Source organism: Tachypleus tridentatus, chromosome 4, assembly GCF_004210375.1.
Source record: "Tachypleus tridentatus isolate NWPU-2018 chromosome 4, ASM421037v1, whole genome shotgun sequence".
NCBI classification, from domain to species: domain Eukaryota; kingdom Metazoa; phylum Arthropoda; class Merostomata; order Xiphosura; family Limulidae; genus Tachypleus; species Tachypleus tridentatus.
This window is the reverse complement of record NC_134828.1, coordinates 13,410,614-13,436,260: the sequence shown is the minus strand read 5'-3', so window position 1 is coordinate 13,436,260 and position 25,647 is coordinate 13,410,614. Positions and strand designations below refer to the sequence as shown.

The 25,647-nt window shown below is 36.4% G+C and overlaps 1 protein-coding gene across 3 annotated transcripts in view; it reads right to left on the bottom strand.

Annotated features, from left to right (window-relative positions):
• LOC143248591 (uncharacterized) overlaps positions 1-21,247 on the bottom strand; it is a 45,313-nt gene extending 24,066 nt beyond the window's left edge. The window contains exons 1-5 of one of the 3 annotated variants that reach the window (XM_076497075.1): positions 20,718-21,247; positions 3,855-3,964; positions 3,614-3,692; positions 2,191-2,474; positions 514-909 (exon numbers count right to left, since the gene is read on the bottom strand). In XM_076497075.1, the coding sequence (XP_076353190.1) occupies positions 514-909; positions 2,191-2,474; positions 3,614-3,692; positions 3,855-3,869 (774 nt within the window). In that variant the 5' untranslated portion in view covers positions 3,870-3,964; positions 20,718-21,247. The remainder of the gene's footprint in view (positions 1-513; positions 910-2,190; positions 2,475-3,613; positions 3,693-3,854; positions 3,965-20,717) is intronic. The other 2 variants (XM_076497076.1, XM_076497077.1) reach the window with 2 other exon arrangements.
• Positions 21,248-25,647: the final 4,400 nt, after the last annotated feature.

Here is a 25,647-nt window from a genome sequence, read left to right as displayed (position 1 = left end):
AATATAATCCCTATATAAAGCAAAATTTCATCTCATAGTTTTTGTGTCAAGTCATAAAAAATGCATTAGTTCAACTGCTTAAAATCGCAATTTTCCAAAACTTTTCAAGACCTGATAAGCAATATGGATTCTTCAAAACGTCTATGACTTAACATATTGAAAACTAAGTTCAAAAAGTTTTATTTTATGCAGCATAAGACATTTTCTCAATGATAATAAGCCTAGGTTCGACAAATGAAAGTAACTGGTAATGTAGCATATTCCTTATTTACTTAAGACAACAATTTTTGTGATGAACAATCTCTATCAAATCTTATGATGAAAATGTTTTACTTAATATTTCTAACTTATGGTAATTCTTTATAATGTCCTCCACAAAACTATGGAATGAAAGATTCCAATTTATTTCTCCATCCTGTGGTTATCTGTATTTGAAGAATGTAAACTGAAAGAAGATTGGTTTATTAACTGCAATTTAAAAGCTCTAAAATACACTAAAAATAAATAAAGTACCTCTGATGGGGAAAAGAACAGCTGAATCCTAGTGTTGGAAAGAGTCGACTGTGATGAAGACGAGGACACATAACTAACTGAATCATTTGGAATCCTAAATTCTCCTCTTAAAGGCTTCTCCGATAATGAATTTTCAGCTGAAAAACCACATGAAGCATTTTTAGACAATGGCCCAGGGATCACGTCTGTGAAGCTACTGTCACTCAAGACTGAAACATCTGACATTTTTAATGCATTCATAGAAAGTGCTAAATCTTGGGGTTCATGGCTGGTGGATTTACTTGGGGAATTTGCACTAAGAAATGTTTCCTCAAAATCTTGTACAGCATCCCTTAGAGCATCATTGGTTGTTAATAAATCCTGTGGTGATGGTGGTGTGTGGGGCTGAGATGAATCCTAATTTGAAAAACATATCAATTCTTATTTATGACTTCAAAATATATTAGGTTGAGGAATAATTCGTGAGCGTTTTTAAATAATTTCATTCAAGCATTACATGCAAGACTATACAATACTTCAATGCATGAACACATTACACCCAAAACATTTATTATGATACTTTATTTCATGTAATACCTAGGTATATAGTATGCATTGTTTTAAACGAAATTGCAAGAAATTAAATGCGAAAAGCAGATGGTGTCGAAAATGCTCGATTTTGTCCACTTGACATTCCATTTAATGAGCTGAAAATGAAAGCAAAAATTAAAGACATATGAAAATCAAACACACCATCTATTAGAGCAAAAAATTATCTACCAAATAACATGAAATATTTTGCGAAAGCGTTTCATTTATGAATATATTTTGTTAACTTGAAAAAACGCTCACGAATTATTCCTCAACCCAATATTTTCAAAATAAATGTGAAACTTGCCTTTTCAACAGAATTTATATATTTATTTATTAAGTTAGGGTAGTATTTAGCCTCAAAACATTTGTAAGTACGAAGTGACAGCACCAAATAAATACTGAGCAAATCTGATCAATTATATGCTAAAACTACCATGGCTATGAACATATAAACACAGAACAAACCTATATTTTTCTCTATTAAATTTAGAATTAATGTGTTCATTGAACAAATGAATAAAAAATTATATTTTATTTTCACAACAATACATATATTTTTTGGCATAATTTTATAATTAAGTTAATTAAGTGTTTCATGATAGATAACATGCATTGATCTTGCAGAGATGGTGCCACTGTTTTATTTTGTGTACTTTTATGGGCATATTCATTCTCTTTGGTTTTCAAAAATGATTTAAATAGGATTCTACAGAGAAAGTTTCACAGTAAACAAGAGGAAAATAATCGCCATCTGTATAAAAGTTTTATTAGTTATTACGGGTCATCACTGTATTTACATTTATAAAAACGACTTGTAATAAGTTCCAGTTTGTATTAAAGTTATGACTAATAATTTTATTATAGTTACATTCTTTTATATGTATAATATTTATTTTCTATTGGCATGTATCTTTCAAGGTAAAAACAAAAAACAATCACCAATCATACCTAATGCAAATGTTTTCCTCACCAATCAGATCAAAGGCACATTTATTACAAAACTTATACCTTGTGCTAGATTTTATTAGTACTATTTGCAATTGTTAAAGCTTTGATTTTGCTGCTACAAAGGAATCTAAAAATAAGTGTTCATGTGTGACTCACCAACATTTGAAATTTTTCCTTATCTGTCTTATTGTAAATAGTATTAACTTCATGCAAATAAGGTTTCATAGATTTCTTTGTTTTTTGTTTGTTTTTCTTCATTTGTTCCAACTGATCCAGGTGAGAGTTCTTGTACAGAGTTTCACAATATTGTACAAAATCTACATCAATGTGGTAGCCATAAGGACAGCACTGGCAATTGTTTCCCTCTTCCAGTTTTGTACTGGACCTGCTGCGGAGAACCGGCATGGTGGCAGATTTTAGAGGTGTCCTTCGTAGTTCTCCTTGAAAGAAGAATAAAAAAAACAACACTGTTTTACGACAACCTTGGTTTGTTTCTGTATTAACAACCCAGTAATAACAAACACCCAGTCTAAGAAGGTAGAATTAACCGGTACAATTACATCAATTTAACCACAAGTGAATTGAAGATATTGTTCAAAAACTAGGTCAGAAAACAAAGAATGAACTTTACTGGTCTATAAAACTCTTGTCAGTTTCAACTAAAACTTTTATTGTTGAAATTAGCCCAAGTACTTAACCAGTTATTAACCTGTCATAAAGACCAGTATGTTAATATATACACTCGTTTAAAACAGCCACACAAGGTAACATGTAGAATTCATAACAGCCAAATTAACTTCTTTGAAAAAAAAACAATATGCACAAATAATAATATAAAGTTACTGCATATGTAAATTTAACGTTACCTTTAAAGTAAACTTACAAGGCTGAGATATATTCAATGAAATATACACATTACAAAGAAGAAATGAGCCCAGAAACATGGAACAACAGAAAACTTCTAGACTTCATCGAGAAGAGTCACTTCAGCAAGTAACTGATGTGGAATTGCACAAGAGTAAAAATTAGTGTCTTATGTTCTTTTACTATTGCACTTGCTTTGTGTAAGACACTTTTCTCGGCAAAAGATCCATGGCTGAGTTAGGAAGTTAAGCTACATTTTTCCTCATTTCTTAACATGTTAATTGTAGTGTTTATTTATTGTTTCTCCTTGAAGATCTTTCTTCACTTTATACTTTTCCTACTGTTTGTTGTATTCCTTGCAAATCTAATAATATGTTCATATTTCTGTTTATTTATTGTAGTGTTTATTTATTACACCCCCTACAAGAAGTCTAGTGTTTTTTCTTTCTCTATTTTCACTTTTTTCTGTTATTTATTTTTGTGTTTATTATATTTATCACAAATTCTACGATTTCTTATCACACTTCCCACTTTTTATATTGTTTATTTCTCTAATAGAAAAATTAAACTGTAGTTTATTATGCAGTGATTTCTATCAAGGAAGCTGCTAAAGTTCTACAATTAATAAATAGTTTTGATTATGAGTGACAGCAATAAATTTTTACCCCTCTGCCCTCAGACATCCATTTATATACAAGTTTACTTTGTGCATTACCAAAACCAGAATGTAGTGTGAAAAACATCACGCCTTCACCAGGGATTGTGGTGGTTCTCGAAGGTGTTGGCCTTGACTCCTGCAAGTTGTGGTGTTAATATTTAGTCAACAAGTACAACTATGTAATCAAAATTCAAATTTTTAATTTAGGTATTTTATAGTTCAAGAAAAATAAAAGCAACTCTCAAACAAACCAAAAAGTATAATGGAAGATATTTTAATAAAATAAATCGTGAATTACCATAGCACTGTTCATTTTCCATCTTTCTCTCTTGACTTGTGGCTACTATTCACTTTTAGCACTGATGGTTATCAAGAACCTCTTTTTGTTTTTCTTCACATTCTAATTACCTGTCACACATAATAAAACGTATATAATTCTTTCAAATTTCATGTTATTCTCTATGAATGGAGTTTTTGTTCAGACACAATCTCTTTTGACACCACTGCACTGCAAAAAAATATAACAATATCATTCAGCTTTCTAGTTTAATTATCATCTTCTTGAAGCTGTAATGAACTTAAAAGGCACACAAAAGTTTGTCAGATTACATTTAGTGTGACCAGTCTAGCTCAAGGTCATGGCTGTAAGAACTCTGCAATTCTCGGGCAGTCATGACATAGATTTGGTTATTTATCAGTAGCTTGAAACACATAGGACATCAAGTCCTGCACTGAACATGAAACATTCTTTTTAAATAAAACTTTATACAGAAAGAAGCAATTATTTTATGTAACAGTGTAATAATTATAGAACATGTGAGTTACATTTAAAAAAATTAATAAATCATAATAGGTTATTTCAACAAATGAATTCTAAGCTGTCAAAAAAATTACCTTTAACAGTACTAAGTCACATTACATACACCCTAGCTTCATTACTTGAATACTTTATCTGCTACAGTATTTATCTTTGTTGAGCTGGAAGATAGAAATACCTCTACATATATTCAAGTAAGATTTGCTTTACCCTATCTCAAGCCACAATGTTTTATAACATATCACACATTTCGTATATAAAGTTTAACTAATAATGGACTCTTAATACATATAACATTACTTTACAGAGTCTATAACTCAGATATACACGTAACAAAATTCATAACACACAAATATAACACGCAACCCTTCTATACAAATATACTAATTATTACATTATTCTAAATGGTACATAATCAAAGCTTCAACACGGCCTACAGTTCACACCATAACGGAATTATGGCAAACAAAAGGAATGCAAGATAAAATTATTAAATAATCATGGCATAACGTGCTGTTTATCAAGTCAGACACCGAATATATGTGCGTGTGTGTTGTCTTATAGCAAAGCCACATCGGGCAATCTGCTGAGCCCACCGAGGGGAATCGAACCCCTGATTGTATCGTTGAAAATCCGTAGACTTACCGCTGTGCTAGCGTGGGGCACGCCGAGTATATGTAACTTTAAAATAATTACTGTCGCTGATAAAGTTATGTTTTCTTCCCTGTACTGCTAACTTATCACTATTTGTACAGCTTGAAATGCATTTTAACGTTTAGTGTGGAAAACTTAAAAGTGCTTTACAATGTGTAGTAATGAAAGTGACTTACTTCAATATTTACATATCAAAAGCGCGTTTTGTTTCTCTCATTTAAGTCGTTCTTTAGAAAAACAAAAGACGTCCTTTACGTTGTTCTTTTGAATCATGCACAATGCTACATAAGAGGCTACCTGTGCTCTGCCCACCACGGGTATCGAAAGCCGGTTTTTAGCGTTGTAAGTCCGCAGACATACCGCTGAGCCACTGGGGGACACGCGTTCTTCCACATCAGATTATAATACACAAAAAATCCTCTCCTTCATAACACAAATTTAATTTAAAATAAAACTTCGTGACGTAGTGCAATGGTAGAGTAGTGCATTAATATAGAAAGTTATTGTGATCAAGGGCGTAGATCCTGGGGGTGGAGGGTGGAGGTTATACACCCCCCTTCATTTTAGGTGCTCGGTATGGTGCATACAATCATCCCCCCCTACAGTTTGGTCTGTTGAATTGTTTTATTGCATCACAAGCCTACAAATTGTGTGTTTGTTCTTGTGATTCTGGTGTTCTTACCAATCGAATTACATAATTAGGCCTAGATGTAGGCTTTTTCAGTAGTCGAAATGTGCATCTTTGATGCAGGTGTGCTTCTAAGCTTTTTTGATCTGAGCGATAGTACGTAAGTATCAGTCAGTAGGCCTAAGTCTACATGCAAGTATCGAGACAAGATTACTCTGTGACTGCATGTTTACAGCTTTCAGGTTCACGTAATCAGAGATTACCAATTTGTAAATTGAACAGTTCACATAAGTGGTTGAAAAAATCATACCCCCTCATCGGGTGTAAAAATCTACACCCCTGATTGTGATATACAGTTTGTATATTAGTTTTATACAATATAGAGTTTAGTTAAATACTTTTTCTTCTATTTTCAAGTATTTAAACCAACATTGGACTTGTTTTGTTTTTAATTTCGCGCAAAGCTACTCGAGAGCTATCTGCATTAGCCGTCCCTAATTTAGTGGTGAAAAACTAGAAGGAAGGCACCCAGTCATCACCACCCACCGCCAACTCTTGGGCTACTCTCGTACCAAGGAATAGTGGGATTGACTGTCATATTATAACGTCTCTACGACTGAAATGGCGAGCATATTTAGTGTGAATAGGATTCAAACCAACGACTCTCAGATTACGAGTTGAGTGCCTTAACCACTTAACCATGCCAGACAACATCAAAAGAAACACAGTTTATCTTTGCTTTCATATCTGTATGTTTGAATATAAATAACTGCATCTATAAATTATGAATAATATCAATATTTATCTACATTCTAATTAATAAAAAAGTGCAAATCAAATTTTATATCGCCATCAAATTCTTACTCGACTTTTAACCAACTTATAGCACTGTGTAGTGTGAAGTACAGGCTATTTACAGCACTTATTAAACAGTAACGACTGGTTAGGCATCAGTAACTCACTTCTTATCTATTCGTTTGTATAAAGTCATCAGTGCTTCCTTCTTTTCTTTTTTTACCTGTTACGGCCAATTTGCATATAGTTGGAACATTCGTCTTAAATATTTAAAAGGCAAGTATAGGCGAAGAATAGCATGATTCAAGTTTCTCTAATTACACTCACTCTAGACACCGTGACACAACTTGTTTGGTAACGGATACTGTATAACTTTACTTCTTGTCTTTCTACGGTTAAGCAAAGCAAGCGTGCGGCCACTACTATTGTAATGTCATATTATTTGAAAGAAAAGAAAACAAAACGAAACGCGACTGCTGCCAGCTGTTGCGTTAAAGCACGTTCCGGAAGATTCTGGTTCAACACAATAACATAACGGTCGTTTCTTTTATGTTTATGATTCTACTATGCGAAAAGATATTTATTTTTTCAACAGATTTTTATGAGAACAGAAGTCTGCTATATTTGAAATAGTTGATAGAGAAATGTCGTCAAAGGCCCCTATTTGTTTTTATTTTTGTTTTTTATATGTTACATAAAAACATGTATTTTGGATTTCCACTTAAATTCGCCTTACCCTTAGGATCATTATTCCCTGTGATATTAAAGCACCTTCAAAAATTACAAATTCTGTGAGATACCTACAGCACGTTTATTTTGTTTAGTGCATTAATAAGTTAAGGCTTATATAAAAACAAACAGGCCCGGCATGGCCAAGCGTGTTAAGACGTGCGACTCGTAATCTGAGGGTTGCGGGTTCGCATCCCGGTCGCGCCAAACATGCTCGCCCTTTCAGCGGTGGGGCGTTATAATATGACGGTCAATCCCACTATTCGTTGGTAAAAGAGTAGCCCAAGAGTTGGCGGTGGGTGGTGATGACTAGCTGCCTTCCCTCTAGTCTTACACTCCTAAATTAGGGACGGCTACCACAGATAGCCCTTGAGTAGCTTTGTGCGAAATGCCAAAAAAACAAACAAAACAATAAAGACAAGCTAATTACGTATCATGTAATTTTTCTTATGAACTGAAGATATATTACAATTTTTTATAGGACAAAAGGCTGGTAGTTGGTAATAACTACTCGCAATGCATTGTGTATAATCAAATAAAGCATCGATTGGACGACATTCTCAAATATTTCAAACAAATTTGTTCACGTAATGAGATCACCAAATTTCAAAATTTACATTTAGGTATAAACTTAAAGATCGTTGACACAAATGTACTTCGACAATTGAATAGAAAAGAATCTTGGATTAGAAAGTTGGGCCCATTCAGTTAAATAATTGTATGTTTTCCATCATTTATAATTAAAAATACACAATCAAAGAAAAACTCTTCAAAAAAGGAAATTAGTGTATGGATGGCTTACATCAATCCTTCAAAAGCAAGAAATTACTAATTATTATTAGTGATGGCAATTCATCATCCTTACATAATAGCACAGGCACAGTGTGTAATAGAATGTTAATAGACAAAAGTAGAGTACATTAAACTCGGTTATAATTGAATATCTATATTGTTATAGGTTATTCTCTATTATTACGTAAGAATGATGCAAATACCATTCCAACTATCTTGTTTACATTGTTTTTGAAGGGTCAGACAAATACCACTCCTACTATCTTGTTTACATTGTTTTTGAAGGGTCAGGCAAATACCACTCCTACTATCTTGTTTACATTGTTTTTGAAGGGTCAGGCAAATACCACTCCTACTATCTTGTTTACATTGTTTTTGAAGGGTCAGGTAAATACCACTCCTACTATCTTGTTTACATTGTTTTTGAAGATTCAGTTTTGGCCATCTCTACATTTACTTCCGTTTTTCTTTTTAAGGGTCTGTGGGTTAAGGCGTTCGACTCGTAACTCGAGGGTCATGGGTTCGAATCCTCAATGCACCAAACATGCTCGCCCTTTCAGCCCTGGGAGCATTATAATGTTACGGTCAATTCCAACTACTCGTTGCTAAAAGAGTAGCCCAAGAGTTGGCGGTGAGTGGTGTTGGCTACCTGCCTTCCCTCTAGTCTTACACTGCTAAATTAGGGACAGCTAGCGCAGATAGCTCTCGTGTAGCTTTGCGCAAAATTCAAAAACAAACAAATAAATATTTCCTTTGTGAAAAGTTTTTCTTTACTTGTTTGCTTGTTTTTATACACGGTGTTTGAATAGACATAAGAAGGCTGTATTTATAACGGAGGTACAAATACAATGAGGTTTCAACTGTAATATTTATTTTTTTATATATATTATTGGCTGGTAATTCCTGTTTCATCCTGTATTTAAGCTTTCTTGAAGAAACACCCAATTTCTATTAAAAAGCCAACTACAAGGGGCAATGATCACATTGTTTGCGCTGGAATTATGATTTTTTATATCAACTTAAAATTCTGTGACAGCGTGGGACCAATTGATTCGTCTCAGCTGCTTCACTCTCCAAACTAAATTACTTATAAAACCATTAAAGCCAGCCCTTATAAAACTTTTTATCTAAACTAACTTCAATTTACTGTCTCTACAACATCTGAAGGCAACCCATTCCAATGACCAACCACCCTGTTAGAAAAATAAATCTGTCTTAGCTGACAATGACTCCTACCCTGTCAAAATTTATACCTGTGTCTCCTAGTCCTGCTGTTGTCACTGTTAAGTATGAAAAAATATTGTGTATCAACACAACGAATTCCTTTTACAATCTTTAACATCTTAATCACGCATCCTCCAACACTTCTTTTTTCAAGATAAAACAGTTTGAGGTATTTCAGCCTCGCCTCATATGACAACCCACTCATCCCGGGCACAATTCTAATAACCATTCTTTGATCCCTTTACAATAATTCAGTGTCTTTCCTAAGGTAAGAAGCCCAAGACTGAACACAATATTCCAAATTTGGCCTAGCCTGTGACCTATACAATAAAATTATAACCCCTTTAGACTTGTATTCAATATTTCTGTAGATACAACCTACAACGTCACACTGCTCGGATGTCTTCAGAGATTGATTAACTATAACACCAAGGTCCCTTTTTTGCGACACCGTTAAGGTTATTGCCACCCAAATTATACTTATAATTCAAATTATGTAACCAATGTGCATTATTAAAACCCATCTGACATTTATTTATCCAACTCACTAAATGAACTAAATCCTTTAGTAAATTAGCAGCATCCTTTTCACAGTTAGCAACACCCAAGACCTCAGTATCCACGCTCAAGATTTCAGTATCATCACCCAAGACCTCAGTATCATCACTCAAAACCTCAGTATCATCACTCAAGACCTCAGTATCAACACTCAAGACCTCAGTATCATCACCCAAGACCTCAGTATCATCACTCAAGACCTCAGTATCATCACTCAAGACCTCAGTATCATCACCCAAGACCTCAGTATCAACACTCAAGACCTCAGTATCATCACTCAATACCTCAGTATCATCACTCAAGACCTCAGTATCATCACTCAATACCTCAGTATCATCACTCAAGACCTCAGTATCATCGCTCAAGACCTCAGTGTCAACACCCAAGACCTCAGTATCATCACTCAAGACCTCAGTGTCAACATTCAAGACCTCAGTATCAACACTCAAGACCTCAGTGTCAACATTCAAGACCTCAGTATCAACACTCAAGACCTCAGTATCATCACTCAAGACCTCAGTATCAACACTCAAGACCTCAGTATCATCACTCAAGACCGTAGTATTATCAGCAAACGTAAATTATTTATTGACTATTCCTTTAGCTATGTCGTTGATGTAAATCAAAAAGAGAAAAAGTTTGAAGGCTGAGACCTGAGGTATCCCATTAATCCAGTTTGACTGAACTACATTTGTGAGAACTCTCTGTTTTCTTCCATCAACCACTCTTCTATCCAATTTGCTAATTTATCTCCCACACCTACAGAGACAATATTCTTCATAAGCCTTTTAAATAGTATCTTATCAAATGCTTTCGTTAAATCCAGAAATACCAAATCTACTCCCTCACCGTCATCTACTGTAATCTTTTCAAAGAATGTCAAAAGATTTGTGAGTCAAGATGTTTCCTTAGTGAAACCATGTTGACTATTCAATGAAATTCTAAACTTTGTTTGATGACTTCAGAAAGCATCTTTTAACAGACTTTCCAAAACTTTTCTCACCTCTGATGTCAGACCAATGGGTCTACAGTTACGGACACGTTTTAATCACCTTTCTTAAAAAGAGGAGTAACATCAGCTAACTTCCAATCCTCTGATATCTGCTCACTATTCAAGGACTGACAAAAAATAGTAGCAAGAGGTTCATATATCCAATCTTTAACCTCCTTCAAAACCCTTGGAGAAATATTATTTGATCCAGGAGCCTAATCCTTATTTAAACTTCCTAATGTTTTCTTAACCAGCTCAGAATTAATGTAGCCATCTTGTTTTATCTTGTTTCAATTTATTAACTGCTTAAATAATTGTTAGTAAAAACTAAAGAAAGTACAAAATTTGATAACCAAGCCATCTCATAATAATCAGATTATGTCTTCATTTATCATCATCCATCAAGAGTCATACCCCTATTCTAACATTCTGTTTACCCTTACAGTATTTAAAGAAATCTGTACTGTTAATCTTTACATTTTGAGCCAATCTTTTCTCATACTCCCATTTCGATGTCCCGATTTCGTGTTTCACCAAAGTTCTTGACATTCTGTATCCTCCTAAGTCTCATGTCATAACAGTTAATTCAATTTTTATTAAATTTATTATGCTTTTCACTAATTTTAGCACTCGACCTCTTCGTTATTAATAATACTTAAAAAATGGACACTCCGCTTCAAACTGTCACCTCATCGAAACTGAGTGACGCCATTACTTTGGTTTTTCAGTTATCAAAGCAAAAGAAAGAAAAACAAAAAATTCAAGCGTTTTGCTATAATATTTACAGACGTTACTACAACTTGTGACTGAGTCGTTGCATACATATTCTTATTAAAGGAAACACTATATGCTATTGTAAAGTTCTAACGCCTTATTGGATTTCGATGAGCAATCCGAGCCACCCCTACATAGGCAGTGCTACTGCCTGCTTAATATATTGAAAATAAAATATAGCTTATTTTATCATTGGGTTCACACTTTACGTCTCACTACTCATCAGTAACCTTTGACCAGTTGTTGGTTGATTGTCTCAGAAATTCGAGCAAAGCTACACGATAACTATTAGCACCAGCTGTCGTAAATTTGATGTGACAGGCTCAAGTAGTAATTTTGTGCAGTAACCCTTTTCCTACCGTCTACTGACTAAAGAGCGAACTCACTAATAATTGTGGCACTTTACAACAACTCGAGTTACCACTTTCGCTTCTCATTCGAAACAAGATATGTTATCAAGTATTATCTCAGGGTCGTGGAACAAACATCACATAATCCAGGTGTTAGTGTTTCTTCTGGAAACGTGATTGTTGTGTCTTTTACATACAGGATTTACACCCCGACATGGGCGTCCTCAAGGGGGAAGGGAGAGTGTTCCCCTCCCTTGTCAGTTTTAGTTATAATTCTGAAGTCATTTTGCAATCTTGCTTGCCTCTTCTGAAATATAACCCACGGACTCTCATGACCCGGTCCTAGTCGAGTACACTTATTAACGAAACCCATGCTGAACCGACTAGCGAGAACACATCTAGCTAACAGTACCCATATCCATTTCTTGGACGATTGTAATCCAATCATTAGATATGACCATATAACTGGGGTTTCTGAATTTTTATTTTAGCCGATAAAACATCCCTGATACAAAAGAAGGGAAACAAGTCGCTGTTTTGCCAATAAATTCTGGAAATGGTTATTCAGTTTACGTGTCCCATTTTGTTGAGTTTGTCGGTTAGTGGTTTGTTTCATAATTTCTGAAGTAATTCAGTAGCCTAACACAAAAGTTCACAACTGTGTTGTTTTCTGTATTTGATTGTTTTTTTTTTAACTATTAAATTGATTTTATTTGTTTCGAGATTGGGGAAGGGTTTTGTTTGTTTTTTGACGGGCGATTCCCTAACCAGAAACCCCCAATCCAATTCATCGTGACACTTAATTAATGACAAAACTAATTTCACTATCGGGAAACGTACATAAGTGCATCAGTAACTTTATTTTAAACACAGTTCTGATACTTCGATAATTTCAACGGTAGTGTTTACATGTTAGGCCTTGCACTTTAGTGTTAACTCTGTGAAGTGTCATACTTCAGAGCTCAGTGTTACAAAATAAAACAAAAAGTATCATCAGTAACTTGCCTTAAATGGCAAGTAATTATTTGGTGATTTCTAACCCCTGTAAAGATTAACAAAGACAGAAGACAAAAAAAAGAAAAAAAGAAATATAATTTCCTGGTACATCCCATAATAATACAAACAGGCGCATATTTGGTCGTTCTGTACAACCAGAAGAGCGCGTGATTTGGTCGTTCAGTGTAAGACAACAGCAGAAGCTAGTACCAACGTGGGATTGACCGTCACATTATACACCCCCACGGCTGGGAGGGGCCGTGTTCTTACCAGACATTTTCCTTCTGTATGAGGTGGCTCGGCATGGGACTCGTAATCTGAGGGTCACGGGTTCGCATCCTCGTCGCACCAAACATGCTCGCCTTTTCAGCCGTGGGGGCGTTATAATGTGATGGTCAATCCCACTATTCGTTGTTAAAAGAGTAGCCCAAGAGTTGGCGATGATTAGCTGCCTTCCCTCTAGTCTTACACTGCTAAATTAGGGACGGATAGCGCAGATATGCCCTCAAGTAGCTTTGCGCGAAATTAAAAAACAAAAACAAAACAAATCTTCTCCATGAATATTATTAATAAACTGTCAAATGCTATAGTTATGATTCACGAAATTAGGCTTAAAAGCAACGTAACATACTGGGTGAAAAAGTCCACTTCTCACTCCTCAAGGCCACGTCCTTGAATGATATACTTGTAGCATTTAGTGCTATCTTGCCCTCTATCTGATCATGTTTATTTACCAACAGTTCATATTAAAGAATGTTGCAAGTCAAGCTCACTTGTCATCAGAGTCAAGGACAGAACAATAAGTAACCATATTATCGAAATTTGCGATTAAAAATGTTACCGAATATTTTGTATTCATTTTGCTTTTCTATTGTTCGTGACTAACGACAAGTTTTGTGGCTTCAGTTATAGAGGGCGTTTGATTTAACTATATCACACTATACACGATCTTCTAATAAAATAACAAACTTATTACTCTCATTAGGGCCTGGCATGGCCTAGCGCGTTAACGGGTGCGCTTCGTAATCTGAGGGCCGTGGGTTCACGCCCGAGTCGCGCCAAACATGCTCGCCCTCCCAGCCGTGGGGGCGTTATAACGTTTCAATCAATCCCACTATTCGTTGGTAAAAGAGTAGCCCAAGAGTTGGCGGTGGGTGGTGATGACTAGCTGCCTTCCCTCTATTCTTACACTACTAAATTAGGGACGGCTCGGCGCAGTGGGTTAACAACCTACTCACTTAAAATACCTGTTCATGAAACCGCAAGTGATTGCGGCCCTACGTTCCTTGATGGAATCGAGTAGTAGATGAATGATTAATGAATTACTCTCATTAGAAACTATTTTAATATAATATTTACAACTGACCACAAAGACCTGAAATACATCTTTAAGTTTTATAGGTGGTTTACTTTTCACAATTTTTTTTTTCATGTGATGACGTTGTACACTGTGGAAACTTCTAATGTGTTTTCTCGATTTTCCAGAAAGATATATCTGACTTATGGAATTTCTGCATACTAGGAAACAATCCAGGTGCTGACCTGGTGAGTGATCAACGTATTGGAGTGAGGATCGTGTTTGAGACGTTGCACTAGAAAAATCTCGCTGAAATTTCAGTCGTCATGCGTTATATTAGTGACAGTTACTCCCATTATTCTGTTAATTAAAGTTAGTCACGTACATGAGCAATGGTTGTTGTTGACTGGTTGCTTTCTCCCTGTGGTCCACAGTTCATATTAACAGACAGTTGTGCTTGAACCCTGAAACATAGTGGTCTGTGTTTTAGATTCATTCGGATAAACAAACAAAGGCGCTGATAGAGTACGTTAATCCTGTAGCAGTTATTTGTTATTTGCTGGGCCTAACTAAAGATATTTCTGTCTATTGTTCAATAAATTGCTACAGTTCTGATTTATGTAGGAGACAGTTATAATTGTTAATGTTTATTATTATTTTACAATTTCTATTAAATAGTGACGAACGGCGTAACTTTATTATAATATTTGTAAAACGCGTAAAATTCTTATATTACAATTCATTCGATGCCACATGATTTGTTTAGTCGTTATATCTAACGATATAAGATTAAAATTCGGGATTTGATCTCTGCTGTTGACGCAACAATGATATTTCATTATGCAACTTTACGCTTACCAACAAACAAATACACATAATATCTTATACATATCTTTACATATTTCAATACTTTCACGATATTGTCAGTTTGGTGTATTGTGTTCATTCTTACAGGTAAACAAAATGGTTAGGACCCGGCACGGCCAGGTGGTTAAGGCAATCGACTCGTAATTTGAGAGTCTCGGGTTCGAATCCCCATCGCGCCAAACATACTCGCCCTTTCAGCCGTGGGGACGTTATAATGTGGCGGTCAATCCCCTTATTCATTGGCAAAAAATTAGTCCAGGAATTGGCGGTGAATGGAGATGACTAGCTTGCCTTCCCCCTAGCCTTACAAAGCTAAATAAGGAACGGCTAGCGCATATAGCCCTAGTGTAGCTTTGCGCGAAATTCAAAACAAACAAAACGGTTAGAGCTTGGTTGATTCTAAGTAATCTAGACAACTTGAGTAGATTCAATAGTTTTTATAGCTACAGATTATACAGTAAAAGTAAGTTTGAGTCAGTTCCGTTACGTTGTAATTACAAAAAGCTGAAAAACAACAAACACTAGTATAATAACCCTCTGCTGGAATTTATGCTTCAGTTTGAATTTTGTCGATAAAGAATTTATATATCTGTCACACAATGTTAGTTTTGCATCAATGTTTGTTTGTTGTTGTTTTTGTGCTACTTTATCACGGCTCGTGTCATTGAATAGAAACCTGACAGTTGCGGTTAAAAACCCGTACCTGATTAAATGTGTACTCAAAGTAAATAACAACACAAACGGCACTCGACAGAACGTATATCATCCCTTCCATCTACAAAATATATCCATGATAACGAGTCTTAACCTCCAATATCCATGATAATTTTGTCTATCCTATACTACTTAACTACGTGTTGTCATTTTATTGACGAATTCCTCGAATTTAACTTATTGACCTCAGAAAGATCCCTTTTCATTTAGTGTAAGATTTATGACTAATCTAGGAAGTGTCGTGCAAAAAATAAAGATTAGCTTACCTACCAAGCAACTGAAGTCCCAACTTCTAGTTGTAAAATGTGTAAGTTATACTTTCTTGGCATGTTGCCAAGTAATTTACGACCCTACTTCAAGTCATGATGACAGTGCATTTCTACACATTTCTGGTATCTTGCTTAAACCTCGTTTAATTTGAATAATATCTAATTTTGAATATCATCACACCTCACAAACACATTTTTACAATAATACAAGCGTTACTACCATTATTTTATTTACAGTCTGATGTGTTACTATTTGTTTTTAGTCCAAAGCTACATAATTGTCTCTTTGCACTATGTCCACCAAACAGAAACGGTTTGATTAGTTTTTGAATATCGCGCAAAGCTACACGAGGACTATCTGCGCTAGCCGTCTCTAATTTAGCAGTATAAGACTCTTTTACCAACAAATAGTGGGATTGACTGTCCCAAGAGTTGGCGGTAGGTGGTGATAACTAGCTGCCTTCCTTCTAGTCTTACACTGCTGAATTAGGGACAGCTAGCATAGACAGTTTTCGTGTAGTTTTGTGCGAAGTTAAAAAAAACAAAACAAAACAGACATAATTTGATTACATGCATATGTACTGTACCCGATTGTTAAATCAAAGTCAAAAACAGCGAAATTTTGCTACATACACCTATCACGTAATTTGAATAGTTATCAAATTGCAAAGCGCACATATATATGTGAAATTGTGCTAACCCTAAATAAAATATCAACACATCAGTACAGGATAGTTTGAAATGTAAAATTCGATAACACTTCTTATAACCAACCTTTAATGCATAAAATTCTACGATATGTTTATATGATACATTGATAAATAATGTTTTAGTTTATTTTGCTTTTAGCTAGCTGGAAGTGTATGAAAATAAAAATTAATGTTTAATATACATTTTTAAAATAATCAATGCAGGCTTTGAATCAGCTACAGGGACGTGGAAAAACGTATTTCGAATTTTCATATAATAATTAACAACAGCTTCGGATCGCGTGAACATTTTCCTGCTTTTACTGTTGTATTTAGTTAAACCTTGTTTAGAAAGTACAATTACCACATGCTCGCCCTTTCAGCCGTGGGGGCGTTATAATGTAACGGTCAATCCCACTATTCGTTGGTAAAAGAGTAGCTCAAGAGTTGGCGGTGGGTGGTGATGACTAGCTGCCTTCCCTCTAGTCTTACACTGCTAAATTAGGGACGGCTAGCACAGATAGCCCTCGTGTAGCTTCGCGCGAAATTCAAAACAAACAATTACCACAATTACGTTCGGCCACTTTTACGTTTTGAAAGCATATCAAAAAACATGTTAGTGTAAACTACAGAAATTGGTTAAAAGACCAATTGCGAAAACTTCTCACCTCCTACATTATGAACCACTTTCACAATAGTTTAGGAATGTTCCAAAGAAGTTACATTCTAAAGAAGTGTGGTTGGTTCAGACGTTTGAGCAACATTATAAGTTAAAAATGTGTGAAATAATAACATCATGTATTATAGGTACTTGAACCAATCACATTATGTTTTAGTGGTGTCTCAACCAATCACACAAGGTTTTAAATGAGACGGAAAAACTCTCTGAAATTAAAATCTGGTATGTTCATTTTAAGAAAATTGAGAGGAAACAGGATCATTTGACTAAATACTCTAACTTGATTGTAATATGGGCAACGAACCACAAGTATGTCACAGAACTGGTTCAACTTGTCGAAATGAGGGAGGTCAGATATTGTAATATAATTATTTGTTAGTCATGAAATGGACTGGACACGTTTGAATAAATGTATTGTTCTATAAATGGCTTGATTTGAAACATTCCTTTCCAAAATGGTATCTCTGTGAAGACCCGTATATACCCGTACAACAGTCCTCTGTCATCTTTTTACAATGTCCAGTACCGCAAATAACAGTGGGAAGTTCCTTGTTTTTTTCAAACAAGCTTCTTACCTAAGTGCAATATATATATATATATTTGTTATAAAAAACTAACGGAAAACATGATGAAAAGCTACACGAGAGCTATCTGCGATAACCATCTCTAATTTATCAGTATAAGTCTTGAGAGAAAGCAACTAGTCATCACCACTAACTCTTGGGCTAGTTTGTTTTGAATTTCGCGCAAAGCTACACGAAGGTTATCTACGCTAGCCGTCCCAAATTTAGCAATTTAGGACAAGAGGGAAGGCAGCTAGTCATCACCACCCACCGCCAACTCTTGGGCTACTCTTTTACTAACGAATAGTGGGATTGACCGTTACATTAGGCCTGGCATGGCCAAGCGCGTAAGGCGTGCGACTCGTAATCCGAGGGTCGCGGGTTCTCGCCCGCGTCGCGCTAAACATGCTCGCCCTCCCAGCCGTGGGGGCGTTATAATGTTTCGGTCAATCCCACTATTCGTTGGTAAAAGAGTAGCCCAAGAGTTGGCGGTGGGTGGTGATGACTAGCTGCCTTCCCTCTAGTCTTACACTGCTAAATTAGGGACAGCTAGCACAGATAGCCCTCGAGTAGCTTTGTGCGAAATTTCAAAAACAAACAAACAAACCGTTACATTATGACGCCCCCACAGCTGAAAGGGCGAGCGTGTTTGATGTGACGGAGATTCGAACCTTGGAGTCTCAGATTATGAATGGAGCGCCCTAACAGCATGGCCATGCCAGGCCGAAAATATTTAAATGACTCAAACATGTTTGAAGTAGTTTTCAAATCAAACTCAAAATAAGTTTTTCAACTGGGACAAAAATGGAAATAATCTGAAGTAACCAGAATTGCTGTTCGGCTTTATTTTGTTATACAACTTTTTTAAAACAATAAATAACTTTATTGATAATTTTACTTTAATCTGAGTCCGACAATAATATAAAGATAACGATAAGAACATAATTTTTATGAAACACTTTTTTGTTTGTTTGTTTGTTTTGGAACTTCGCACAGAGCTACTCGAGCGCCATCTGTGCTAGTCGTCCCTAATTTAGCAGTGTAAGACTAGAGGGAAGCCAGCTAGTCATCACCAACCACCGCCAACTCTTGGGCTACTCTTTACCAACGAATAGGAGGATTGATCGCAACATTATAACGTCCCCACGGCTGAAAGGGCGAACATTTTTGGTGTGACAGGGATTCGAATCCGCAAATTACGAGTCGAGTGCCTTACCCACCTGGCCATTCCGGACCTACAAAACATTTTCTAAACTGATTTATAGATGCGCGATATAAGGCATAATGAATTATTGTACACTTGCAAGGGTCATCTCAGTGGCAGTTGTATTATTCTCTGTGTAGGTCTACTAAATACTGCCATAAATATTTCTGGAATTTCAACCTGAAATGGCACGTCTCTTAGTTTAAGTTTAATAATTTTCAGGATATTATCCAATCTATTTTTATAGATGTGCTGGAGCTCTTGGCTACACAGGAAACTCCTAAAACAACCATAGTAATCTAATCAGAGATCTGGAGTCTCGGATAGACAAACATACAGACTCAAGTCGTTTTACGGTATAGATGGTTTGTAGTCTGTGAAACATGTATAAAACAGTTTAAATTGAAATGTTTGTTTATTTGTTTTTCAGCGGAGGGTTATAACTGGGCTATCTGTACTATGTCCACAAGGGGTATCGAAATCGGTTTTTTTAGCGTTATAAGCATTCAGACTTACCGCTGAACCGACTAAGAGAACAAGTGGAATGGCATATTTACAAATCTTCAAAAGCTGTTTTTGTATTCTGTATTTACCGCGGGGAATCGAACTCCGAATGTTAGCGTTATCAGTATTATGTCTATCGTTGAGCCATTTCAGTCAGTCCCAGAAAATGTTTTATAATTCAGACTTATGCTTGAATATGGTCTAAATCATCCGTCTAAAATAAATTAATCCAGTCGAGTGAGAAAATATAGGTTTAACGTCTCCTTTAACACGTAAAAACTTATTAAACTTTTAGATTTGTGAAATGTAGCTGATAGTCATCTCCTAACATAGCAGGTACATAGGACTAGAGAACATATCTGTTGGTAGTCGTCTCCTAACATAGCAGGTACATAGCACTATAAAACATATCTGTTGATAGTCATCTCCTGATATATCATGTACATAGGACTAGAGGCATATCTGTTGGTAGTCGTCTCCTAACATAGCAGGTACATAGCCCTAGAGAACATATCTGTTGATAGTCATCTCCTAACATAGCAGGTACATAGCACTAGAGAACATATCTGTTGATAGTCATCTCCTAACATAGCAGGTACATAGCACTAGAGAACATATCTGTTGATAGTCATCTCCTAACATAGCAGGTACATAGCACTAGAGAACATATCTGTTGATAGTCATCTCCCGATATATCATGTACATAGGACTAGAGACATATCTGTTGGTAGTCGTCTCCTAACATAGCAGGTACATAGCCCTAGAGAACATATCTGTTGATAGTCATCTCCTAACATACCAGGTACATAGCACTAGACATATCTGTTGGTAGTCGTCTCCTAACATACCAGGTAGATAGCACTAGAGACATTCCTGTTAGTAGCCATCTCCTAATATTCCAGGTATACAGCACTAGACGAATCTGTACGTTAATTGTAAGTATTCGACGGGCACCATGAAAACACAGGAATAACACACACAACAATGCACTTGAATTCATGTATAACACTAGAAACATACCTTAACTGTAAATGTTCACATGGCAAATATCACAAACACCAACTTACCTGGATTCAGAAATGTTTGTACCTTAACTGTGATGGTCTACACAGAGAACAAAAATGACGTTCACGCCAAATGAACAGGATTTTTATTTTTGTCAACTACTCCGAATATCTCGGTTCTTATGGCTCGCGTCATCACCTCGCGTTTATCGAGTTACTTTGGCGACTGGGCACAACTTCGTACCCATGTACTATGCTACGGCTGATACGGTAACAACCTGTTACATGTAGATAACACACAATAGAGTCGATCTGTTATTCACTATTGAAAAAGACTAGTTGATACGTGTACAATCAACTTTCTAGGATCACAAATCAACTGCTAATAATAATACATCGGAGATCTGGTCGTGAAAGAAAGCCTACTGATTTATAAATGCCAAGTCAAATCGTTCCGATAAAAACAGTTTATGAGATATTTCGACTTCACTTGAAGACGTTCCAAGAATATTACTTCACAAACTATGGACTAAAATTTCAAGATGGTACGAATTCCTCACAACCAGTTTTTTTCTTTCTCTGCAGTCTATTTACCGAAACGAATTTATTTTCACAATGATTGTTGTACGCATGCTCCGAGGGGAGTGTTCAGTACTATACGCACGTGATATAGAGAGGTAATTTCTCAGCACAGCTGTGAAATATTTCTTGTTTGTTTTTTAATTTCGCGCAAAGCTACACGAGGGCTATCTGCGCTAGCCGTCCCTAATTTAGCAGTGTAAGACTAGAGGGAAGGCAGCTAGTCATCATCACCCACAGCCAACTCTTGTGGCTACTATTTTACCAACGTATAGTGGGATTGCCCGAACATTATAACGACCCCACGGCTGAAAGGGCGAACATATTTGGTATGACGAGGATTCGAACCCGCGACCCTCGGATTACGAGTCGAGCGCCTTAACCACCTGGCCATGCTGGGGCCTTCTGCTGTGAAAGAAAGGATCGAATCCATTAATGCAGTCTCTGAAACGTTTCATAACTTAGCAATTTGTTCATTTTAAAATAGTTCAGTAGTTATTATTTGATCTAAAATAATGTTAATTATGAAGAAGCGAAACGTTGTCTGCTGATAGATAAGTTATATAGGTTTCTTGTCTGCTGATAGATAATTTATATAGGTTTCTTGCTTCCACTTTCGATGGTTTACTAAAGTTGTAACGTCCACTTTTCACGTTTAGTAATTTTCTGGGACAGACCTGGCGTTATAGTTATTGTGGCAAACTGTGGATTCGATTACCCATGATCCACGTCTTGCTCTCAAAAAAAAAATAAAAAAAAATCGCACTCTGCCACGGGTACGTTTAGGAGTAACAATCTAAACCTAGTATTCTATAACAGTAGTAACACTCTCCCTTCTCATGGCTCAACGGCAGGTCTAAAGACGTATAATGCCCTAAACCGGGTTTCCATACTCGTAGTGTGTATAATACAAACGCCCCAGACAAACAAACAGACAATATTCTCTACCCATACCAGCCGTTTTTACTCCATGAACTCGCGGTGGGTGTTGTTGAGTGCCCGTCTTCTCTCTCTCGTTTATAGGTTTAAAAGTTAATTTATAGCATTGAAAGCCAACTTTGTATTTACTCTTATCTGACCAAATAGTGGTATTTGTCGCAATTCTTGTCATGGATTCAGTTTTCCAAGGTAGGAAGTGGAATTTGTTGTTGTTATTGTTTTTACAAGATGGGATTAAAGCATTGGATTGACAGTTACTTAAGATACAGCAGGAATCGAATCCCGATATTCTAGTTTTGCAAGCTCCCTCGGAAAGATAAGTATTAGAAACATTTGTGGTGCTATTTTCAATGAGAGAAGTTTTCTTTAATTCTAAAATAAGTGAAAGTTCATTGTGTACAGTTTTTAAAACTTTCCTAATTAAAAATAAAATGCTTCAGCATAATTTTGTAACTTACAACTCATTTTTAGTTCTGAAACGTATGTCGGCCCTGTCATAGCCAGGTGGTTAGTGCACTCGACTCGTAATTCGAAGGCCGCGGATTCAAATCCCCATCACACTAAACATCCTTGCCCTATCAGCCGCGGGTGCGTTATAATGTTAAAACAATCCCACTATTCATTGCTAAAATAGTAGTCCAAGAGTAGGCGGTGAGTGGTGATGACTAGCTGTCTTCCCTCTGGTCTTACACTGCAAAATTAGGGACGGCTAGCGCAGATAGCCCTCGTGTAGCTTTGTGCGAAATTCAAAAACAAACAAACAAACAATCAGTAGCTGTAGCTAATTTACAATATCCTAATTCATCGTCACACTAGAGTACAGAATGTTATTCGATACGCCACGCTTCGTCAGTTCTCTACACTGCAACGCGATTAACTCGGTAACGTAACACAATAACCGAGCACGCAGAACACTAGTTTGATTTTTTTTATATTTACAGTATATATTGAACAAGACTGACGATAATATATTGTATAATTAAAGTAATGAATATATATTAACCAAATCACACGAACTTCTAAATCGATGTTTACAAAGTTGTGAAAGTGCTTCTGTGGAAATAAAACAATATTCATTTTTCTAAAAAAAATTTCAGCCGCGGCATACCGGCTCAAAGATAGGCTCTATTTTTATTTTGTTTTTTAAGCTCAAACTATCAGCTCATAGCTCCATCATCTTTTGACCGATTTAAAGTCGAATTACAGTTTTGGATTAAGGAGGTAAAACCGTTTTGATTGATGTATTTGACCACGCCCAAGATTTCATAGGTTAGTTTACTCTAATCCTGTCTCAGAGAACTTCAGTTTGAGGATTTGTTTGTTTGTTTTTGAATTTCGCGCAAAGCTCCTCGAGGGCTATCTGCGCTAGCCGTCCCTAATTTAGCAGTGTAAGACTAGAGGGAAGGCAGCTAGTCATCACCACCCACCGCCAAATCTTGGGCTACTCTTTTACCAACGAATAGTGGGATTGAGGGAACATTATAACGTCCCCACGGCTGGGAGGGCGAACATGTTTGATGCGACCGGGATTCGAACCCGCGACCCTCGGATTACGATGCGAACGCCTTAACAAGCTTGGCCATGCCGGGCCCCAGGTATATGCAAGCGTCACGATTTGTAATGTTGGCGCACAATAATGTATCTAATAATAAAAGGAAACAAATGTATCACAGATTAATTTATTCAAATTCAACTTAAAATATTTTCAAGTGACGTAGCTATTGAAAATTCCGTCTTCTTTTCTTTCTTTTTTTTAAACTCATAACAGTTAGTTGGCACGTGCTCTAATATTGTTTTCATATTTGTTTTGTTTGGATCAGCTCATTTCAAACATTAAATATATACGAAAACGTACGTGTTCACGCCGCTTCGCTGTCTTTAAGCAAACTCACCGGTCAAAGGTAAATGTTTCTTCTAAAAATGAAAATCATAAGATTTCGCAACCACGTTACCGTGATCTAAACTTCAAGTTGAAAACTTATAACAAAAATTAATTAAACTGGGATGACTGTGATGATAAATTACTTGGTTAAAACTTCCGCCATTTTGTTTTAATGTTAGTGAATGATGGCAGTGGTCATGACTGTCAGTAGATGGTTCACCTTTCTAGCTTAGCTTATTCATTGTTAAACAGAAAGCTACACGATGGTCTGTCTGTCTGTGCTCTGTCCAACTTAATTTGCAGTGTGATTCGCTATAAGACTGACCGTTAAACCACTTTATAGATGGAGATACTTTTTTTTTTGCGCAGTACTAAACAGAGGAATATCCACGCCCTGTTCATCATGGGGAATCGAACCCAGAACCTTAGCGTTATAAATCCGTAAATTTACTACTGAACCACCGGGGACAACTGAAAACTGCGTTTAAAAGAATCAGCTGCACCAATACAAAATGTATCCAGGCAAGATAAGCAAGACGTATGATATAGAGGTTGTATTTGTAAGGAACATTTCAGGTTTATCTTTATCTCCCACAAGTCGCTGTCCAATAGGCTTACAGAGTACAGTGAGCTCATGATTTATCTAACCTCATTTTTTTTATCCACTCTAAAGTTTGCCGGAATCGTGTATCTTATTCATATCCAAATGATAAAGCGCTACCCGCCTGAAACCGTATTCACAGCTTAGTCCATTAAATTAGAAAGACTTGCATGAAATCTCAACGGCTGGGTTCGCTAAACTTCTGAAACACTAATAATATATTTATTTCTGTGAGTGTCGCTAGATTTTCTGGGGGGGGGGGAGAGGTCGTTTCTGTTCAGGGGACATATTAGGTATGTGTGTGAAAAACTACTTCTGGTATGTCCAGGTGGGTTAAGGCATTTGACTCGTAATCTGAGGGTCGCGGGTTCGAATCCCGGTTGCACCAAACATGCTCGCCCTTTCAGCCGTGGGGTCATTATAATGTGACGGTCAATCCCACTATTCGTTGATAAAAGAGTAGCCCAAGAGTTGGCGGTGGGTGGTGATGACTAGCTGCCTTCCCTCTAATTTTAAACTACTAAATTAGGGACGGCTAGCGCAGATAGTCCTCGTGTAGATGGCCCGGCATGGCCAAGCGTGTTAAGGCGTGCGACTCCCTAATCTGAGGGTCACGGGTTCGCATCCCCGTCGCGCCAAACATGCTCGCCCTTTCAGCCATGGGGGCGTTATAATGTTACGGGCAATCCCACTATTCGTTGGTAAAAGAGTAGCCTAAGAGTTGGCGGTGGGTGGTGATGACTAGCTGCCTTCCCTATAGTCTTACACTGCTAAATTAGGGACGGCTAGCAAAGATAGCCCTCGAATAGCTTTGTGCGAAATTCGAAACAAACAAATAAAACTGCTTCTGTTATGACGTCAAGTTTTGTTGAAATAAACATTCGAGCAAGTATTAAAACAAAAGTTCTGACTCTCTTGTAGTCTGTAAGTCACGCGTATTTAAATATTTTTAATAACTACTGTACACTTTAATGTATAGCATAAAGTTGTTA